Source organism: Saccopteryx bilineata, chromosome 11 (genome assembly GCF_036850765.1).
Source record: "Saccopteryx bilineata isolate mSacBil1 chromosome 11, mSacBil1_pri_phased_curated, whole genome shotgun sequence".
In the NCBI taxonomy this organism is placed as follows: domain Eukaryota; kingdom Metazoa; phylum Chordata; class Mammalia; order Chiroptera; family Emballonuridae; genus Saccopteryx; species Saccopteryx bilineata.
The window spans coordinates 70,834,178-70,850,415 of NC_089500.1; the positions used below are offsets into that span (position 1 = coordinate 70,834,178).

General features: G+C 47.3%; 1 protein-coding gene and 1 pseudogene across 2 annotated transcripts in view; both read right to left on the reverse strand.

Moving 5' to 3' along the window:
• Window positions 1–1,084: 1,084 nt before the first annotated feature.
• The window catches only part of AHCYL1 (adenosylhomocysteinase like 1), a 38,538-nt gene continuing 23,384 nt past the window's right edge, over window positions 1,085–16,238 (reverse strand). The window contains exons 2-17 of one of the 2 annotated variants that reach the window (XM_066246279.1): window positions 14,300–14,411; window positions 11,330–11,473; window positions 10,230–10,330; window positions 9,734–9,836; window positions 8,501–8,595; window positions 7,815–7,921; window positions 6,916–7,032; window positions 6,609–6,672; window positions 5,751–5,839; window positions 5,345–5,415; window positions 4,892–4,986; window positions 4,707–4,805; window positions 4,118–4,186; window positions 3,881–3,959; window positions 2,646–2,766; window positions 1,085–2,127 (exon numbers count right to left, since the gene is read on the reverse strand). In XM_066246279.1, the coding sequence (XP_066102376.1) occupies window positions 2,121–2,127; window positions 2,646–2,766; window positions 3,881–3,959; window positions 4,118–4,186; window positions 4,707–4,805; window positions 4,892–4,986; window positions 5,345–5,415; window positions 5,751–5,839; window positions 6,609–6,672; window positions 6,916–7,032; window positions 7,815–7,921; window positions 8,501–8,595; window positions 9,734–9,836; window positions 10,230–10,330; window positions 11,330–11,473; window positions 14,300–14,411 (1,473 nt within the window). In that variant the 3' untranslated portion in view covers window positions 1,085–2,120. Of the gene's footprint in view, window positions 2,128–2,641; window positions 2,767–3,880; window positions 3,960–4,117; window positions 4,187–4,706; window positions 4,806–4,891; window positions 4,987–5,344; window positions 5,416–5,750; window positions 5,840–6,608; window positions 6,673–6,915; window positions 7,033–7,814; window positions 7,922–8,500; window positions 8,596–9,733; window positions 9,837–10,229; window positions 10,331–11,329; window positions 11,474–14,299; window positions 14,412–16,238 lie in introns of those variants that run through there. The other variant, XM_066246280.1, reaches the window with a different exon arrangement.
• Window positions 4,437–4,535, reverse strand: LOC136315792 (U6 spliceosomal RNA; annotated as a pseudogene).

Consider the following 16,238-nt stretch of genomic DNA (forward strand, 5'->3'; position numbering starts at 1 on the left):
TGCTGACTCACCATGGCATGTCCCAGCCTAGAAAACAGGTTCTAATGAAGTTATGCTGTTCAACCAAAAACGACAGACTTCCAGTAAGGTCATTTTAATTGACTTTAATGATTATTGCTCATCTGCAAGGATTAATATTGCATTCATTAAAAATCATTCAATACAAAATAAACTTGTTCCTCCCCAGCTGCTCTGCACGCGCTCCCTCTGATGTCAGACATTCTTCCACGGTGCCCTTGCTACATGGCTTGGCAGAGATGGAGCCCTTACCTATTATTCCTATGGGCAGAGTAATAGATACGGAGCAGGGGCAGGCCAGAGGGCAGCAGGAAGGGCCCCTTCCCTCCAGCAGAGATGACAGGATGGATACCCCTCCCTGTTGGCCAGGTTACTTCCCCTGAAGGATATGGTGTTCTGATTGGCTGGTTACACGCCCTGGGGAAAAGGGCTTGAACCATTAGCATCTACAAAGAAGCAAGCATGGTCACATTGGCAAGGAGTGGGAAGGGGCTGAGTGGGGAGAAACAGGAGAGGAAATGGAAGAAAGTTTGGCAAGTCCACTGTCCCCTGCTAGGAAGTGGCAGAATGAAAGCTTTCCTTTCTCATATTCCTGTTTGAAGGTCGCTCTGATCAATGGCAATAGAGAAATGAAAATTCCTACAGTACCTAGCACTAATGCCTGACCCAAGTTTGAAGGATCACAAGCTAGAACAAGTTAGGGATTTAGGATCCTGGATAATAATAGACTTAAAGCTCACGAGCATAAGCTCACGTGCCCATGCGGAAGTGCTGATTTGCAGATGCACGGCACAGGCATACGCCTCTGATCACGGAGAGCGTCTCCTCTTGGGGAAGCTGCTTCAGAGCATGAGCCCAGACGTCCTGATCACCACCTCTCTGCATACTGCCCTTTGATCTTAGTTCAGAAATTCTTTGTGACACGTGCCAATCAGAAGTGGTACTCCTTCTGCAGAACTAACGTTAGAGGGGCCCAGTGTCCCAGCACGTCATCCGGAGCTAGTTTCCCTCACCACCGCCCGATGCAGCCTTCCCCCCAACCCCCACATCTACCTCCCTTTAAATATTCTAGGTTGCAGAAGCAGAGCTGACCAGAAATTGGCTCGAGGGATAAATCCTAAAGATAGAGCTCAGTGCTCTATACTGACTGAGTAATGGCTCAAGAAATCGCCTTCAGCATAAGCTGTAAAGGGGCAGAGCTGATAGCATAGCTGTGGCCCCAGTTCACAGAAGCTATAACTGTGGGCTAGATACAGGGATTTATCAGAGTTTGAGACCAACATTTCTTAGACTCAACTCTGCCCTCTTAGCTCCAAAGCTTTAAAAGAGAAACTGATACCAACTAGCCACCGAAGCAGTTTCTCAGCATTAACACTAAAGATGTGTCTTATGTTTCGTTTGTTTTTTGCACAACAGAAATAAATGCCAGGGTAAAAATTCAACTTAACAGAGTGTAATCTGGTTAAAAACCTGAAAACTAAGGAGGTCTGGTGGGAGTAGAGGAAGGGCCGTACTAAACCCAATTGTGCCTCCTGGGTCTTAACAAGCAACACTCACCATTGCACCCTCTGAACCAGACACACCCCCTCCCACAGAAACAGGCCCGAGAGTATCTAGGGGTTAACATGCGCCACCTACAGCTAACCTACCTGGCTCGCAGGTGCCACCCTGCTACTCTGAAGAAGTCAAAGAGCACTAATTTCAGCAGCTAAAAAATGGGCGCTTTTAAGGCAATTTAGACATTGCAGATTGTTCCACTTGGAAGGTACCTTACATTTCCTGTTAATAAGGTACCCAGTTAAGACAACAAAAGTCCCCAGAAATGGCAAAAGGAAGATCACCTTTCTGGGCAGGGAGAGTAAAATCCTTCTTTAGTGACTAGGGTGAGAACCCTTGAACCTCAATTTCAATCTAAAGAGCCATGAAGCAAGTTCCTGTGTAGTCTGCAGAACTTGGATGAGATGAAAAATAAGAATGAAATTATTTGAAAAAAAAAATAAATCAAGAGGAAAGGAATAAGAAGAAAATGCAAGTTATCTTAAAAAAAGATTTCTTTTCGACTTGTGTGGTTCGTGTGGGCTGGTCCTTGGTAATATGGTCCATCAGTATCTGTGAAGAGAGAGGGCTGCTTAGGACTGTGGCCTACACTGAGAATTCCGAGAGCAGAATCAGAAACAGACACCCTGTCCACGGTCCCTCCCCGGCCCGGGCTGGGGTCCCTGCTGTCACCCCGCAGGGATCACTCCTCCCTTGGCCTCCACAGGGTTCTGACAATGCCACCTCCCGTTTCATCTCCTGCTCCCTGATAATGTGCATCCATGGTTTTCACTATGACTACACATTCAGGTCATCTGGGGAGCTTTTACAAAATAAGCCTGGACCCATCCCAGGCCAATCGCATCAGAATTACTAGGGGTGAGGCCCAAGCTCCCACCAGAATTTCAGAAAATCTTCACTCCTTTACATCTAGTAAGAGAGACACGATTTCTCTGCCTGCCCCGTGAGCTTGGGGCAGAGTCCTTGGACTCTTCCAAAGGAGGTATGACGTCAGCTTCGTTCAAGAAAGTGGGCTAGGCGGCTTGGTTTAATATTGGGAAGAGCTTCTCACTTGCTTTGCCCCAAGTTACCTGTAATAATTGGGTTTGAATGGCCCATTTTTGTTGAGTCCCAGATATTTTGCTTGGTCATCCGTCAGCTCTGTCAGGTGGGCATCGAATGATGGCAGGTGCAAGCTGGCAACGTACTCATCTAGGGAGAACAAAGTGAAGGGAGCAGACTCCATTTCAAACATGCCTCTCAGGGTATGACCTCTCCCTGCTTCCATCTGAAGCTCTCTGAGAGTGAACAGGGATGGAGTAACTTTGGAAGAATCTACATCTCAAAAATGTGCTTACTTAAGAAGACCCTCGACACTGCTTTTCTAAGCAGCGTACTTCTCTCAGTAGATCCAGAGTGCACACAGAAAGCCACATGCCTGGGTGACAAAAACGGGATGAACTTGTACCTCCTAATCTTTCTCTGGCAAAGCTTTTGGCTACACCTCAGTGGTCAACATATTATCAACTACTCTTACCTTCCTGCAGCAACCTCCTTCACTGGATTATAGTCAAGTCAGGAATCAAAGTAAACACCAGGAAGCTCAAAAGGCCTTGTGTTATTAACATTAATTTAAGGTAAGATCCCTGAAGGACTCTAATCTTAGAATCCAGGGATTTCTAAGGTGGCTGGCACAAGTTTACTAATTTTACATGGATAATCTTCTTGGGAGTTACCTTTATGGATATGAACTTAAAAAAAACAATCTGAGGTAAGCTACTGGATGGAGGTGATGAGAACAAGAAGCTTTTTAGCTTTAAGAGGACGGACAGGGCTTTGGGCCATAAATTATAGATGGGCGGTGGACACAACTCAGGAAGGTAAAGAACCAGAGATGACGTATCACGTCACACAAACACAGCACAGCTGTCCCTGGAATGACAAGAGCTTGTTTGCATATCCACGCAGAAGAGGAATGACAAGGCCAAGGCCATTTATTTCTCCTTTTGGCCCCAAGCTGTGCTCAGTGGTAGAGTGGGAAGTTTACTGACCATCAGACTTCACAGAAGAGGAACATCTACCCACACCCACCGTGCAGAGCACTTTCACTAATGGTAATTCTTACTACAATTCTGCAATGGAAGAGCATCAGTCTCACTTTACTGATAAGAAAACTGAGGCTCATGGGGATTAGAATTTGTCCTGAGGTCCAAAACCTCCATGCTAGAGCAGGGATTAGAACTCTGACTCTAAATCCCATGCTTTTCATTTTACCAAACCATGTAACAGTCTGGGGTCCATAGGGTTTCTACTGCTTTTCACTCACCCATTTTCTTAGGAAGCAAGTACACGTCTTGTTTGTAGCGTCCCTCAGGTGCATTATAGAGCTCTATCAGCGCCAAAGCCTACGGTGGGAGAAGAGGGTCAGAAAACACAAAAGCATTTCTTAGCAACATGCCAGGGCCTGCCCGCCCCCACTGGATCTAGGGACGTGTAGATAATGCAAACCCTGATTGAGGCCCAGTTCCACTCAGAGCAGAACGGCAAGCACGACATCACGTACCTGCGTGGTAGCCGTGATGGACAGAACAAAGGTGGGGACGGTGGAGCAGCTCAGATTGAGCAGACGACCCTGCAAAGGCAAGAGGGAGCCTGGGCTGAGCTGTGCTTTCCGTCTGGCTCACTTTCCAACGTCACACCAGACAAGCAAACCAGGAGAAGCCCGTATGCCCCTCTGGGCTCGGCTGGCAGGGACGAGTTCCAGATCAGGCTTTAGCTTATTTTCTGCAAGTCCACTGAGTCTGACAAGCTGAAGACTCAGCTGCGGTCAGGAAACAGTATGTTACTTACTAAAAAGTGGGGTCTTCTGTCTTTTTCTTTCTATAAATATGGAACGGTTCAGAAGTTTGCGCATCATCCTTGCGCAGGGGCCATGCTAATCTCCGTATCATTCCAATTTTAGTATGTGTGCTGTTGAGCACAGTAGGTATTTTTTTGAGTGATTCTATTTGGGGACCAAACCATTTGAGAAATATATCACTGTCCAAAGACAGAGGTCAGGGGAACAAAGGCCTAGCACTGTCCCCTGCCTCCGTCCCCCAGGGATCCAGCTCCACGGCTGTGCTGTTCCGGTGGTGCCCAGCTGTGCGCACCTCGGCCAGGAGGACGACGCGCTTGCCATCCGGCCAGATGACGTGGTCCACCTGGGAACGGACGCGCTCCCACGTCAGCTCGGGCGTGCGAAGGCTGGTCTGAAAGGCAGAGAGCAGGGTCACCGACTGCGCCTCTCGCAGCAGGCGGAGGGAAAGGTCTGGCAGGAGGTGCACGAGAAGCTCACCACATCAATTTCCGTGTTGGAGTGGCCCATGTTGCACACGATGCAGCTGTTTTTCATGCGGTCCAGATGCTCCCGCGTCACTACATTCTTATTTCCTGGAAGCAAAGCAGAGTGGCTGAAGGCTGCCACGGGGACCACGGGGCGAGGTGCTCAGGGGAACACGGACAGGAGTCTGCTGGCACCGAGGAGCACACACGCGCTGTGAGAACACAAGGGTGTGCCGCGTGACAGCTCGCAGGCCACGCTGCCTGGCTGAAGACTGAGCAGCACAATAAGCCATCAGGGAAAAAGGTTCTTTGTTCTGGAAAACACGTTCTGACTCTGACAGCTTCCTCTGGCTCAGACTCCTCCACAGAGTGAGCACAGGTCGTCTTCTCCAGGACAGGCAGTCCGACCGCTCTGAAGACTCAGCCCCAGAGCTGACACCCCACCGGGCACATCCCTGACGCTCACCTGTGCACGTTATCACCACATCCACTTGTCGAATGACTTCATTTAGCTTCACCACCCTGAACCCGTCCATGCTGGAAGAAAAGGAAGACGCAGTGAGCAAAGCCAGGGGGCACGGGGCCAGAAGCCGGTCACAAATGACACAGTCAATTCCTAAGGTCAGATCCACTGCCAACCCCCAGGGATGGCAAGGGACAGGCGGTGCTAAACTACACTCTAGCCTCTTCAGAGTCCCCGAGACTCCATCAAGGAGGGGAGGAAGCCAGGGAGCTCTGGGAGCGCCCTGCGATTACAGTGGGCGGAGAGCGATCCGAGCCTTCTCCTGAGAGGTCTCTGCAGGAACAGGTAACATGACCGACCAGGAGCCTCAGGAACAGTCCCGGGAGTAAACCGAATCCTCTGTCCTTACCAGGCCTGCAGAGCACAGATGGGGTCGATTTCCGTGATGTAGACAATTGCTCCGAGGGCCTTGAGAGCAGCACAGCAGCCCTTTCCCACCTGCAGTGACAGAAGGAAGCCGGGCTGTCAGGTCCGCCCAGGCCTGGGTCCCGGGGCAGGGAGGCTCTTCGGGAGGCAGGAAGTAAGCTCCCTGCAATCAGCCATCATCGCGTGAGCCCTTGCAGTGGGGCTCCAACCGGGCACAGCACAAACAGATCCAGACTATGCTGTGACCCTTAGTCAGACGTCACACTCATAGCAAGGGCCGGGGCTGGGGACAGTAAAAGAGAACAAGGAAATCAAAGTGCTACCATTAGGGAACAAGGCCAAGGAAGAACAACTATAATTTCTAGTTTCCTAGTCCAGCAAGACCAGTAACTCTCATGTGAGATGCACTGAACTCAACGGCAGCCCGGCAGCCCAGGACCTCTGCGAGTCCTCGCTGATGACAGGAAGTCTCCACCTACTCCAGTATAGAGATAGTCAGCTATGTGCCACTTACGATTCCACCTTCACTCCACTGCCAACCACCTGCGGGGCTGAAGTGCTACATACTCACTTGAATTAAGCCTCAAAAAAGGTGGTTGTTATAAATGGGGGAAATGATGCCAACTTTGCATTCCACAAGACAAAGAGCTGAACTCTGAAAACTCACTTCATTCTGTATGTCTGTGTTCATAAACCCGAATAAAGGAAGTCTGCTATCCCTGAGATACGTTAGCTGAAGGGGCATTTTAAACCTACACTGGTGACTCCACCCAGACAGCACAAGGCTTCCCCCAGCCTTTCTGATAAGTACAAAAAGGCAGCACAGAGGCCGGGTATTTACCTCGCCGTAGCCACAAACCACCACTTGTTTCCCACCAAACATCACATCTGTGGTCCTCTTCAGGCTGTGGGAACAGACAAGAGCTCAACTCGAACATTCTTAGCTCAAACACAGTCCCTCTGTACAAAATTAAAAGTGTGGGGCATGCCCCACAAGAACTCCAGCCAGAAGCTGGCTGGGCTGGGCATGAGGGGACCCCAGGCGCCCAAGGAGAACAGGGGACAAGACTGGAGAGATGCAGACTAACCCTGCAACCCAACCCACACCCACCGCTTCTAAGCTTGAGTCCCTATACGCATCTACCTACCCATCCAAAATGGATTCTCGGCAGCAGTACAAGTTATCAAACTTCTGTTTGGTAACCGAATCATTAACGTTCATGGCTGGAACACAGAGCTTCCCAGCTTTGGAGAGCTGATACAGCCTAAAGGGAGAAGCCACAAAAACACACACAAAGTCAGCTGCTGAAACACAGTACGCGGCAAACTCTGCCTAATTCTCTTCAAGCTCCATGCTGTCCTCCCCAGCCGTACTCATGCCCAAGGACATTAGTAAACAAGAAATTTCCTTGTCATCCTTCCTCACTTCATTTTCTCCATCCCCCCTTTTTTCGGAAGGAAAAAATTCTTCTCAGTTGAAGAAATTAACTTCTCTTCCATAAAAGGGGATGTATTTCCTTAGATCAGCATTTTTGCAATCTTTAAAAAGCCCAGGCCTACTTCTGATACACAAAGACCATCAACGCCTCTGAGCCGGCTCCCTCCGTGTGGGAGAGCACATGCACCGTGCCCCCCCAGCAACGCTCTCTCAGGTATCTTTTAGGTACTCTGACAAGCCAAGAAGGTTTTGTCCAGTTTTACTTTTTGTAGCATGTTCTGCATACAGCTTTACAACAGAATTTTTTTCCTCTTTCAAATATAAAGTTATGATACAATATTGAATATAGTTTTTTAAGACATACTCCCTACCTCCCAACACTGGTTGAGCATCACAGGGGAATAAGTGGGAGAGAAAAATATGTAAACTAGAACCTCAGCTTCCTTTCAGGGTCTCCTTGATTTTTTGAAAATAAAAACTCAAACAGTGTTATCTAACGGAACACTCACACTGCGTCCCTACAAGCCTGCACACGGCCCTACCGCCTGGGAGAGACCAGAAGAACTGTGGAGGCAGGGACACGAGGGGCAGCTACTCCAGATCTGTTACCTGTGAACACCAGTCACGCTCTCTTCCACAATGCCTCGGATCTTCTTAAACACGTTTGGGTACTTCTTATAAACCCAGTGGGTTAAGTCTCCCCCATCATCCAGGATCTACAGAACAGCCAGAAGACTTCTATGGGCATTCAGGCTGCTAGAGCTGGGGGGGACCTTTGAACCCACTGTCTGCGCTAGGAAAAGAGCCCTGTATGTTTTGGAAGAGCACTCCTCAGGGCTCCTGAGAGCAGGTTTGGACAGTGTAAACAAATTTTGTTGGTGAAAAAATGGTTAAAAGGATTCCTAAGTTTGTTCTAGGCTCTAGTGAAGAGTATTAGGCTAATCACACACTTATTTTCAGCCGAGACTTTGGAATAAATAGCCTCTCTGATGCAAATGGAGAGCCGGGGCAGGAAGGAAGCACCGAGAATCCCACTCCGTAGAGGCAGAGGCACCACCTCTTATCCTGCTAGTTCACTCTGCTGTGTCTGAGCCACAGGTATTCAGTCAGCCTCACCCTCTCCCACCTGTACATTCAGTCCTCAGACCCTTTCTGAGCAGGTAGCAAGCCAAACACTTTGGCAACAAAGTAAGTGAGTCAGACCAAACATCCAAAACATATTCAGGGAACCATGCTTTGAGGGAAAAAAGGCAACAAATCTCTTATCAAAGTGTAGGATGAGTATGCATGATTACCATGTTGGCTTGCCACCCATCCATGTTCACACAGCGGTCGATACACCACCAGAAGTCATCTTCTGACTCGCCCTTCCACGCGAACACCGCAACTCCTGTACAGACGGACACGGATCAGCTGACCCCCGGGGTTTCCTACACCGATATCCCTTTCTGAGACCCATGCAAAGAGAAAAGGCTACAGAAACTATGCTGCAAAGGAAACAACTTAGAATGTGCAAAAGTCAAAATAGCGCCTAGTGAAGTCAGACCACACGTCCAGATGACTGACACGACAAATGACAAGTGATGCTGCCAAGTTTTCAGTGACGTGGGAAACTACTACTGATAATGTTGTATTTGGTTTATAAAATTGTATCTCTGTAAAAAGTGAATAGAAAAACGAAAAAAATGGTCAAATATTATCTCTGTGTAGCAGAATTAAGGTGCTTTGTTTTAGAACAGCCTGAATTTTTTTGCAATAAACACCAGAAGAGAGTAAGAAAAACAAGAGTTCTTGAGTTGCTGAGGATCCTAGGGAGAAGCGAGACCCTTAAAGAAACCTCATGGTGATGTTCTTCTGAACATTTAACAGTAAAAACCGTCTGATGGTGCCCTGGCCAGGTAGCTCAGAGGTTAGACTGTCATCCCCACACCCCAAAGTTGCAGGTTCGATCCTCAGTCAGGGCACATACAAGAGTCGACCAATGAATGTATAAATAAGTGGAATAACAAACTGGTGTTTCTCTCTCTCTCCCTCTCTCTAAAATCAATAAATTAAAAAAATTTTTAATTGAACTCACAAGTGGACCATATATTTTCAAAGTAACATTGAATACCAAATTATTAACTATCAACTATGCTGACAGTATACAGTCAACAAAAAAGGCACTTCCTGTGTTCTCTCAAAAGTGATGAGACTTTTGGCCAAAGGAGACCCATGGAGCTCATGCTTATATATAGCTTGTATACTTTCACATTCTTCCTTGTTCACTTAACACTAGTAGTTGGACATTTCTCCATGTAATTTGATTCTTTTCAAAGGTCACTGTTGATGACTGTATAATATTCCATCATGGACATGAACCTTAATTTTATTATCCATTTTCTTCCTGTTGATACTTCCTTTTTCCTTTAACTTAACAGCCCCTAGCAGACATAACACTGTAAAGACAATTGTGATACATAAAACGACATCTGGATAATTATCCCGAGGCAAAGCTGGGAACAGCAACGAGAGAAGAAAGGCCTTACCAGCCTCCGCCAGTGCTGCAGCCACTTCGTTCTGAGTGGAGTAGATGTTGCAAGCAGACCAGCGGCACTGAGCCCCCAGGGCACACAGTGTCTCAATCAACACCTGAGTAGATGCACAGGAAGGCAGGGTGAGGAGGAGGCAGACAGGAGCGGCACAGGACCCAGCCAAACCCAGCCACTCTGAGCACCAGGTGTGCCGCTGGGAAGTTACAGCAGGTCGACTCCAGCGAGGGGGCATGCTGACATCTTGCATTACCCAAAAGGTATGTACCTAAACGTCTTAGTAACATTTTTATAACAATCCTATTTTTGCATGTCTACATCTAAGTCAGGTTTCTTCAAAGTAGGTTACACCCATACAAACAAACTAGAAAGTCCCATTATTGTGTAACATGGAGATCCTTATTGGAGGTTGGATAGACAGGGAAGGAAAAGCAAGTAAAAAAAAGCTGCCCCCCCCCCATCAGATGTCCCTGTTTTCTCCCCACAAACTCACCGCAGTCTGGGCTGTGATGTGTGTACAGCCCACTATTTTAGCACCAGCCAAGGGCTTCTCCCCCTGAGCACGTTTCCTGAGTGAAATCAGAGCAGACATGTCTGTGAAAGAACAGAGGATTTGAGCTAGGTCTGCACTAGCAGCGGCGTCAGTCCCCGCCCAGCAAGCGCGCGGGCAGGTCTGGAGCTGTGAGATATGGTGAGATAGGTTAGAGAAACTCCAAGCATATTTCTGTGATAACTGGCAGCTTCAACAGAAAACCGTGGAGGGCTGTCAGGCAATCACATGGAATTTCTCTTCCTCTTTGGGTTCAGCCTCCTGTGCGGAGGATTGAATACAGAGTGAAGTAAACGTTCAGAATTGATTAAACGGAGGGTGAGTCTCACCATTCACTGCGGGGAAGGAGGTGGTGATGGCACTGGCCGATGGACTCCTGTGTATACCCAGCACACCAGGAAGGAAGCTTCCCCTCAGCAGAAGCCACTTGTTTCTGTTTTTCTAGGCTGTCCAACCCTGTTCTCCCAGTCTCTCTGGTTTCCATACTCCCTCCCAGAACAGAACAGAACACGCTTTCAATGGAAAAGCATCACTGAGGAAGGAGAACTCATCAGGTGTGAGATGGAGAAACCACCAGTCACTTTTACTCTTGCTCCAGCAGAGGGTGCTCAGGACTGAAGACCCATGGAGACCCTAGGTCACCACGTCCTGCTGAAAACCCTCCCACAACACATCTGGGCTTCTGGGAAATCTGGGCCTCGGAGATTGGCAGCTATGGCGGAATCCCGCAGAACTAACCACAGGGTAGCAGCGATCCCAGACTTGCTGACTCCGCAACTAGACCTCTGGATATGGTGCCAGGGTGGGGGAGGCGGTAACAAAAACTACTCTGGGTATTACCACATGCTGAGAACAGGAAGCAGGGAGGACAAGAACAAGAATCCTGAGGCTCAAGCTCCACACAGAGATCTGGTTGCACAAGAGTCCAGGACACTGAGTTTCCCCAGCAGACTTTCAAGTTAGCTTTCAAGCCTCCGGTTGTTTGTGGATCCTGATGACCAGCAAGTGGTGGCTTCTGGCCCCGACTGACCCCCTTCCTTTACCTTGCTCTGCAATCTCAATCTCCCGGCGTCCAAATTCCGCCTGCTTGATGTTCTTCACACAGAAATTGCTACTGCCCTTGGAGTTGGTTTGCTGCTTCTCTCGGGGGGACACTTCATCATCAGAGCTATCTGTGTAGGATGCAGCTGGAGACAGAAAAGAGAAACAAGGACACAAAAGCCTCAATGGCCCCAACTCCACAGAGTATGGCCCCCAAGGGACTCTCATTTAAATTAAACCAACTCTTCATTGCAGGCACCTTCATATCTCTCTCAGTTCTGCTCCTCCGAGGTCTCATAGCAGCAGGAATGAAACTGCTATGTACCTTTCAGGATTGTGGCCCTTTCATCCAGATAGGTAATACTTTGCCATCAGTGCCTGTGATAGGTGCTATGGTCCCAATCTGGTACCAGTGATAGTGAATCCCAGGTAATCAGGTTCCCACCTGAATTGGAACCGGCCATGGCAAAATGGAAGAATAATTTAGGACACTAAAGAATGCTATTTCTATAGATCACTGGTCTCAGACTTCAGCACCTATACCTCTACCAGAATCATGTGGAAGGTTTGCTAAACCACAGTTGGCTAGGCCCCACCACTAGAAACCCTTTGGAAGGTCTCTGGTGGGACCCAAGAACTGGCATTTCCAACAAGCACCCAGGTATTGTTGATGCTGCTGTTTAGAGGACCACATTTTCAGAACCATACATACAGACGAAAGTGGTAAGGTAATCAATCTTACAAAGGCTTTTACACTAGGTTGTGCTCAAGGAATATAGCAATGGAAAGAAATGACACAAGTGAGCAGCTCTGGTTCTAAAAAGCAGCTTCATATAAAAATTTAAATGCTCTTTCAAAGAGAGGTGCAGGAGGATACACTATAGTCACTCCTTACTTCTTAAGTCCTTTGTGTAAACCAAATAGTTCCCTGACCACTGTCTCTGCCAGTGCTCCAAGTCTCTCTGGCTGACTTCTCTGTACTCCCAGATAACACAATACTTCTGTCTAGCTAACAGACACTACAAAAGGTATCTACTGCCTGACTGCTGATGGTACAGGGGATAGAGCATTGACCTAGGATGGTGAGGTTCCAGGTTCAAGACCCTGAGGTTGCTGGCTTGAGCATGGGATCATAAGCATGATTGCTGGCTTAAGCCCAAAGGTTGCTGGCTTGAGCAAGGGGTCACTGGCTTGGTTTAAGGCCCCAGTCAAAGCATGTATTAGAAGCAATCAATGAACAACTAAAAAGTGATGCAACTGCTAGTTGATGTTTCTCATCTCTCTCCCTCTATCTCAAAAAGAAAAGAAAAAAAAGAATGGTATCTGCCCCACTAGAACAAGTGGACTGTATCACTGAGCTGCTAAAACTGCTCTAGGAGGTTCCCAAAACACACGACCATCAAGATCTTTGAAGACTTTGTTAAAGCTTTCTTACTCATTCCATCTTTCTTCCTCTCATAACTCAATCCTTCACAATTAATTCTTTCTTAGCTATGAGTGGCCTGCTTGTCATTCACCATCTCTGTCACTCCAAGACATCCCAAGACCACCTTTTCATTTATGACGGCCATTGTATCTGGGTCCTCTCTCGCACACAGGCCTACAGTGAATCTGTACCTTCATTTCGGTACTCACCTTGCATGCCACCACTTGCCTTCTCTGCCCACCCTGTCTACATTGGGTTATGAGTGGCACAGGGTGGAGAATAAGTTTTTAAAAACTTGTTTGTTTCTTTACATTCCCTGTACCTCAAAAGCCCAGTCCTTAATGTTAGTAAGACAGTGCAAATGATATTCTGGCAAAAGATAAATGGTGTTGGTACAAATCTCTGTGTTGACATTAATGGCAATGTCTGACTGTGGGCAAGCCACTTCATCCTTTTTTTTTTTTTTTTTTTTTTTTGACAGAGACAGAGAGTCAGAAAGAGGGACAGATAGAGACAGGTACAGACAGGAAGGGAGAGAGATGAGAAGCATCGATTCTTCGTTGCACTCCTTAGTTGTTCATTGACTGCTTTCTCGTATGTGCCTTGACCAGGGGGCTACAGCAGAGTGAGTGGCCCCCTGCTCACACCAGCAACCCTTGAGCTCAAGCCAGTGACTCCGGGGTCATGTCTAGGATCCCATGCTCAAGCCGGATGAGCCTGCGCTCAAGCTAGTGACCTCGGAATTTCAAACCTGGGTCTTTCGTGGCCCTCTGTGCCACCGCCTGGTCAGGCAGCCTCTCCATCCTTTAGCGCTGCTTCCTCCGTTGAACACGGGCTGGGTGGGAGGCCCCTCTCAGCAATGTGCCCCTCTAGTCCACTACCTCTCAGGCTCCATATCCCTGCCAGGTTAACCTTCTAGGACCCACTCTAAAGGTGAGAAGGGCACAAAAGACGACCTACACAGGGTTTAGACAGAAGAGGACTAAAAAGGAACAGAGCAGGAGCCACATGAAAGAAGTATGAATCTCCCCCACCGCACAGGGTGACCAGGGAAGGGCACTTCAACAGAAAAGATAATCTAGCAAACAAAAGGGGCCAAAATACTAAGTTTTACTGTTAAAATTCAAGCAATCTTGGAGACAAAGAAAAAGGGTCTTACATAAAGAAATGAGGAACTATGCTTTCAAAGTACACCTCTTTTCCAGTCCCGTGCCGTCAGCCAACACCATTGATCTCTCCTTTGGCATTTGGGCTGGTAAACAATGAACGTGGGAACCGGCCCAGAACTACCAACCAGGCGCTGGCCACAGACCACACACAGAGACAGTCAGGGGAAGAAAGCCTCAAGATGACAAATGCGTCCCCAGCCACAAGGCTGGCTGGGAAAATTCTTATTGCCCAACCACTAATTATCAGCTCTCGGCACAAAGATGGGCAGTCCTGACATGAGGTATTTCAGATTCTACATAAAAGCTCTGGGGACAGAGCTTGCTTCAGGATCCAGAACAGGGAAGAGAGGTCGTGGACAGCTGAAGCTCACACCTACCTGAACTGTAGCTGTCAGTGGAGGACTGAGAGATGGACCGGGACAGAGATCGGCGGCCTGTCTTGGTGGGGAATTTGGTGAACTCCTGCATGTCATCAGCAAACTGGATTTGCTATAAGAAGAAAAGAAAAACAGTGAAAGCTTACAAGGGTTCTATGAAATGTTCTACTTTTTCAGGCCATAAGGTTGTCTTCCCGAAAAGCTGGTACCATGTAGCTCCTACTGCTAAGCCAGCAACTCTCCCACCAGAAGTGAGGAGAAGCAGAGGCTACCCTCTGACTCTTTCCAAAATGTCAACCACTGTCTCTGCCCAATTGTTTCAGCAGAAAAAATTTTTTGGCAGGGGGCGGGGGACTTAAAACCCAACTTCTTTTAGCATCTGTCCAATTTGACAAATTTTCCTTCCCCTATTCCAAGTTTTCTTTCCTTTTATAACCTTGATACATTAAGTCCTTTACCATTCTTCCCAACTCATTCAAAAACCAGGCATAATCTCATTGTGCTTCTGCTTTTTTCTTTTTTCCAGAATATTCTCTTGTAGCACATTCTTATCCTGAAGTGAGCAATGGTCTTCTTTTTGGAAAGAATTATGAAAAGATGCCTTGAAATGGTGACAAACACTGGGGTGCCAATAGTCACAGGCCTACCATGTACTTCACAGAGCCCACGTGGTATGCCAGAAGCTTCCATATCCACTAAAATACCATACACTAATGAAAGGCAAATTAAAAAACACATACACACCACAATAAATTCTGACTAATTAGGACTAATTTAAAGGAAAAAGAAAATAATGACTTGGTAAACTGTGCATTAAAAACTTCTTTAGCCTGACCTGGGGTGGCACAGTGGATAGAGCATCACCGAGAACGCTGAAGTCACTGGTTCGAAACCTTGTGCTTGCCTGGTCAAGGCACATATGACAAGCAATCAGTGAACAACTGAAGTAAAGCAACTATGAATTGATACTTCTCATTCTCCCATCTCTTTCTCCTCTCTCTGTAAAATCACTAAATAAAATCTTAAAAAAAAAACCCCAAATTTACCTTAAAAGAAATAAACCAGAACTCTGTAATTGAAAGATACTTGGAAAACTTGGAAATAAACAGCAAATAGCTCAGATTTATAAGCAAATTAATGGATGTTTCTCAAGTGTATGAAAACACATTCTTCTATTACTGGTTTAAACCCTCCTCCTGAATTCCTACTTAAACCCTGATAACCTCTTTCTTTAAACTTGAGCTCCTGGAAAACAGAATCGGTTGAGAATCTGAATGGAGATTTTCCCCACAATCTGACAATGTTCCCATGGAGAATCCATTAAGCTAAGTCTTCAGCAAACATCTCTGGAAACATAAACTATTACAAGTTAAAATCTTTCCCCTGTGATTCTAGCAAAAATGGTTATAACTACTTTGAAGCCAGCAACAGTCAATTACCCATTAGTTACAGCTCCCAAAAGTCCCCCTCCTCTGTCACATGTACCCTCCAGCCAGGGCAGCATCAGGGGCAGTGTAGCACTCAGACTAAATGTGCAGCCTGGGCAGAGGCAGCTAATATGAACAAATCGGTTAATGAATGAGCAGGTAATGAAGCCCTAATGAAGCTCCACACGTAATGAAGCCATAGTCAAGGGAACACCAAGAATGAAAGCAGAGACCCACCATGCAGTCATAGCCACAGACGCTACTTTGGGGCAGCAGGCCTGAGAGAAAGGCCCGAGTGGACTTCCCACCTTGGCGCAACGCGCCACGGGGCAGTTTTCTTCTTTAGGCTATTCTGTGAAATTGGGGGGGGGGGGGGTAGGGCAGAGTCCACAGTCAGTTTTACTGTCTCAGGACAGATCCCACAGGCCTGGAATATCCGGGCCTGTAGCCCAGAGTCTTGCACAGGGGAAGTGTTCATAATTATCTATAGGACAAGGGAAGCTTGCAAATGT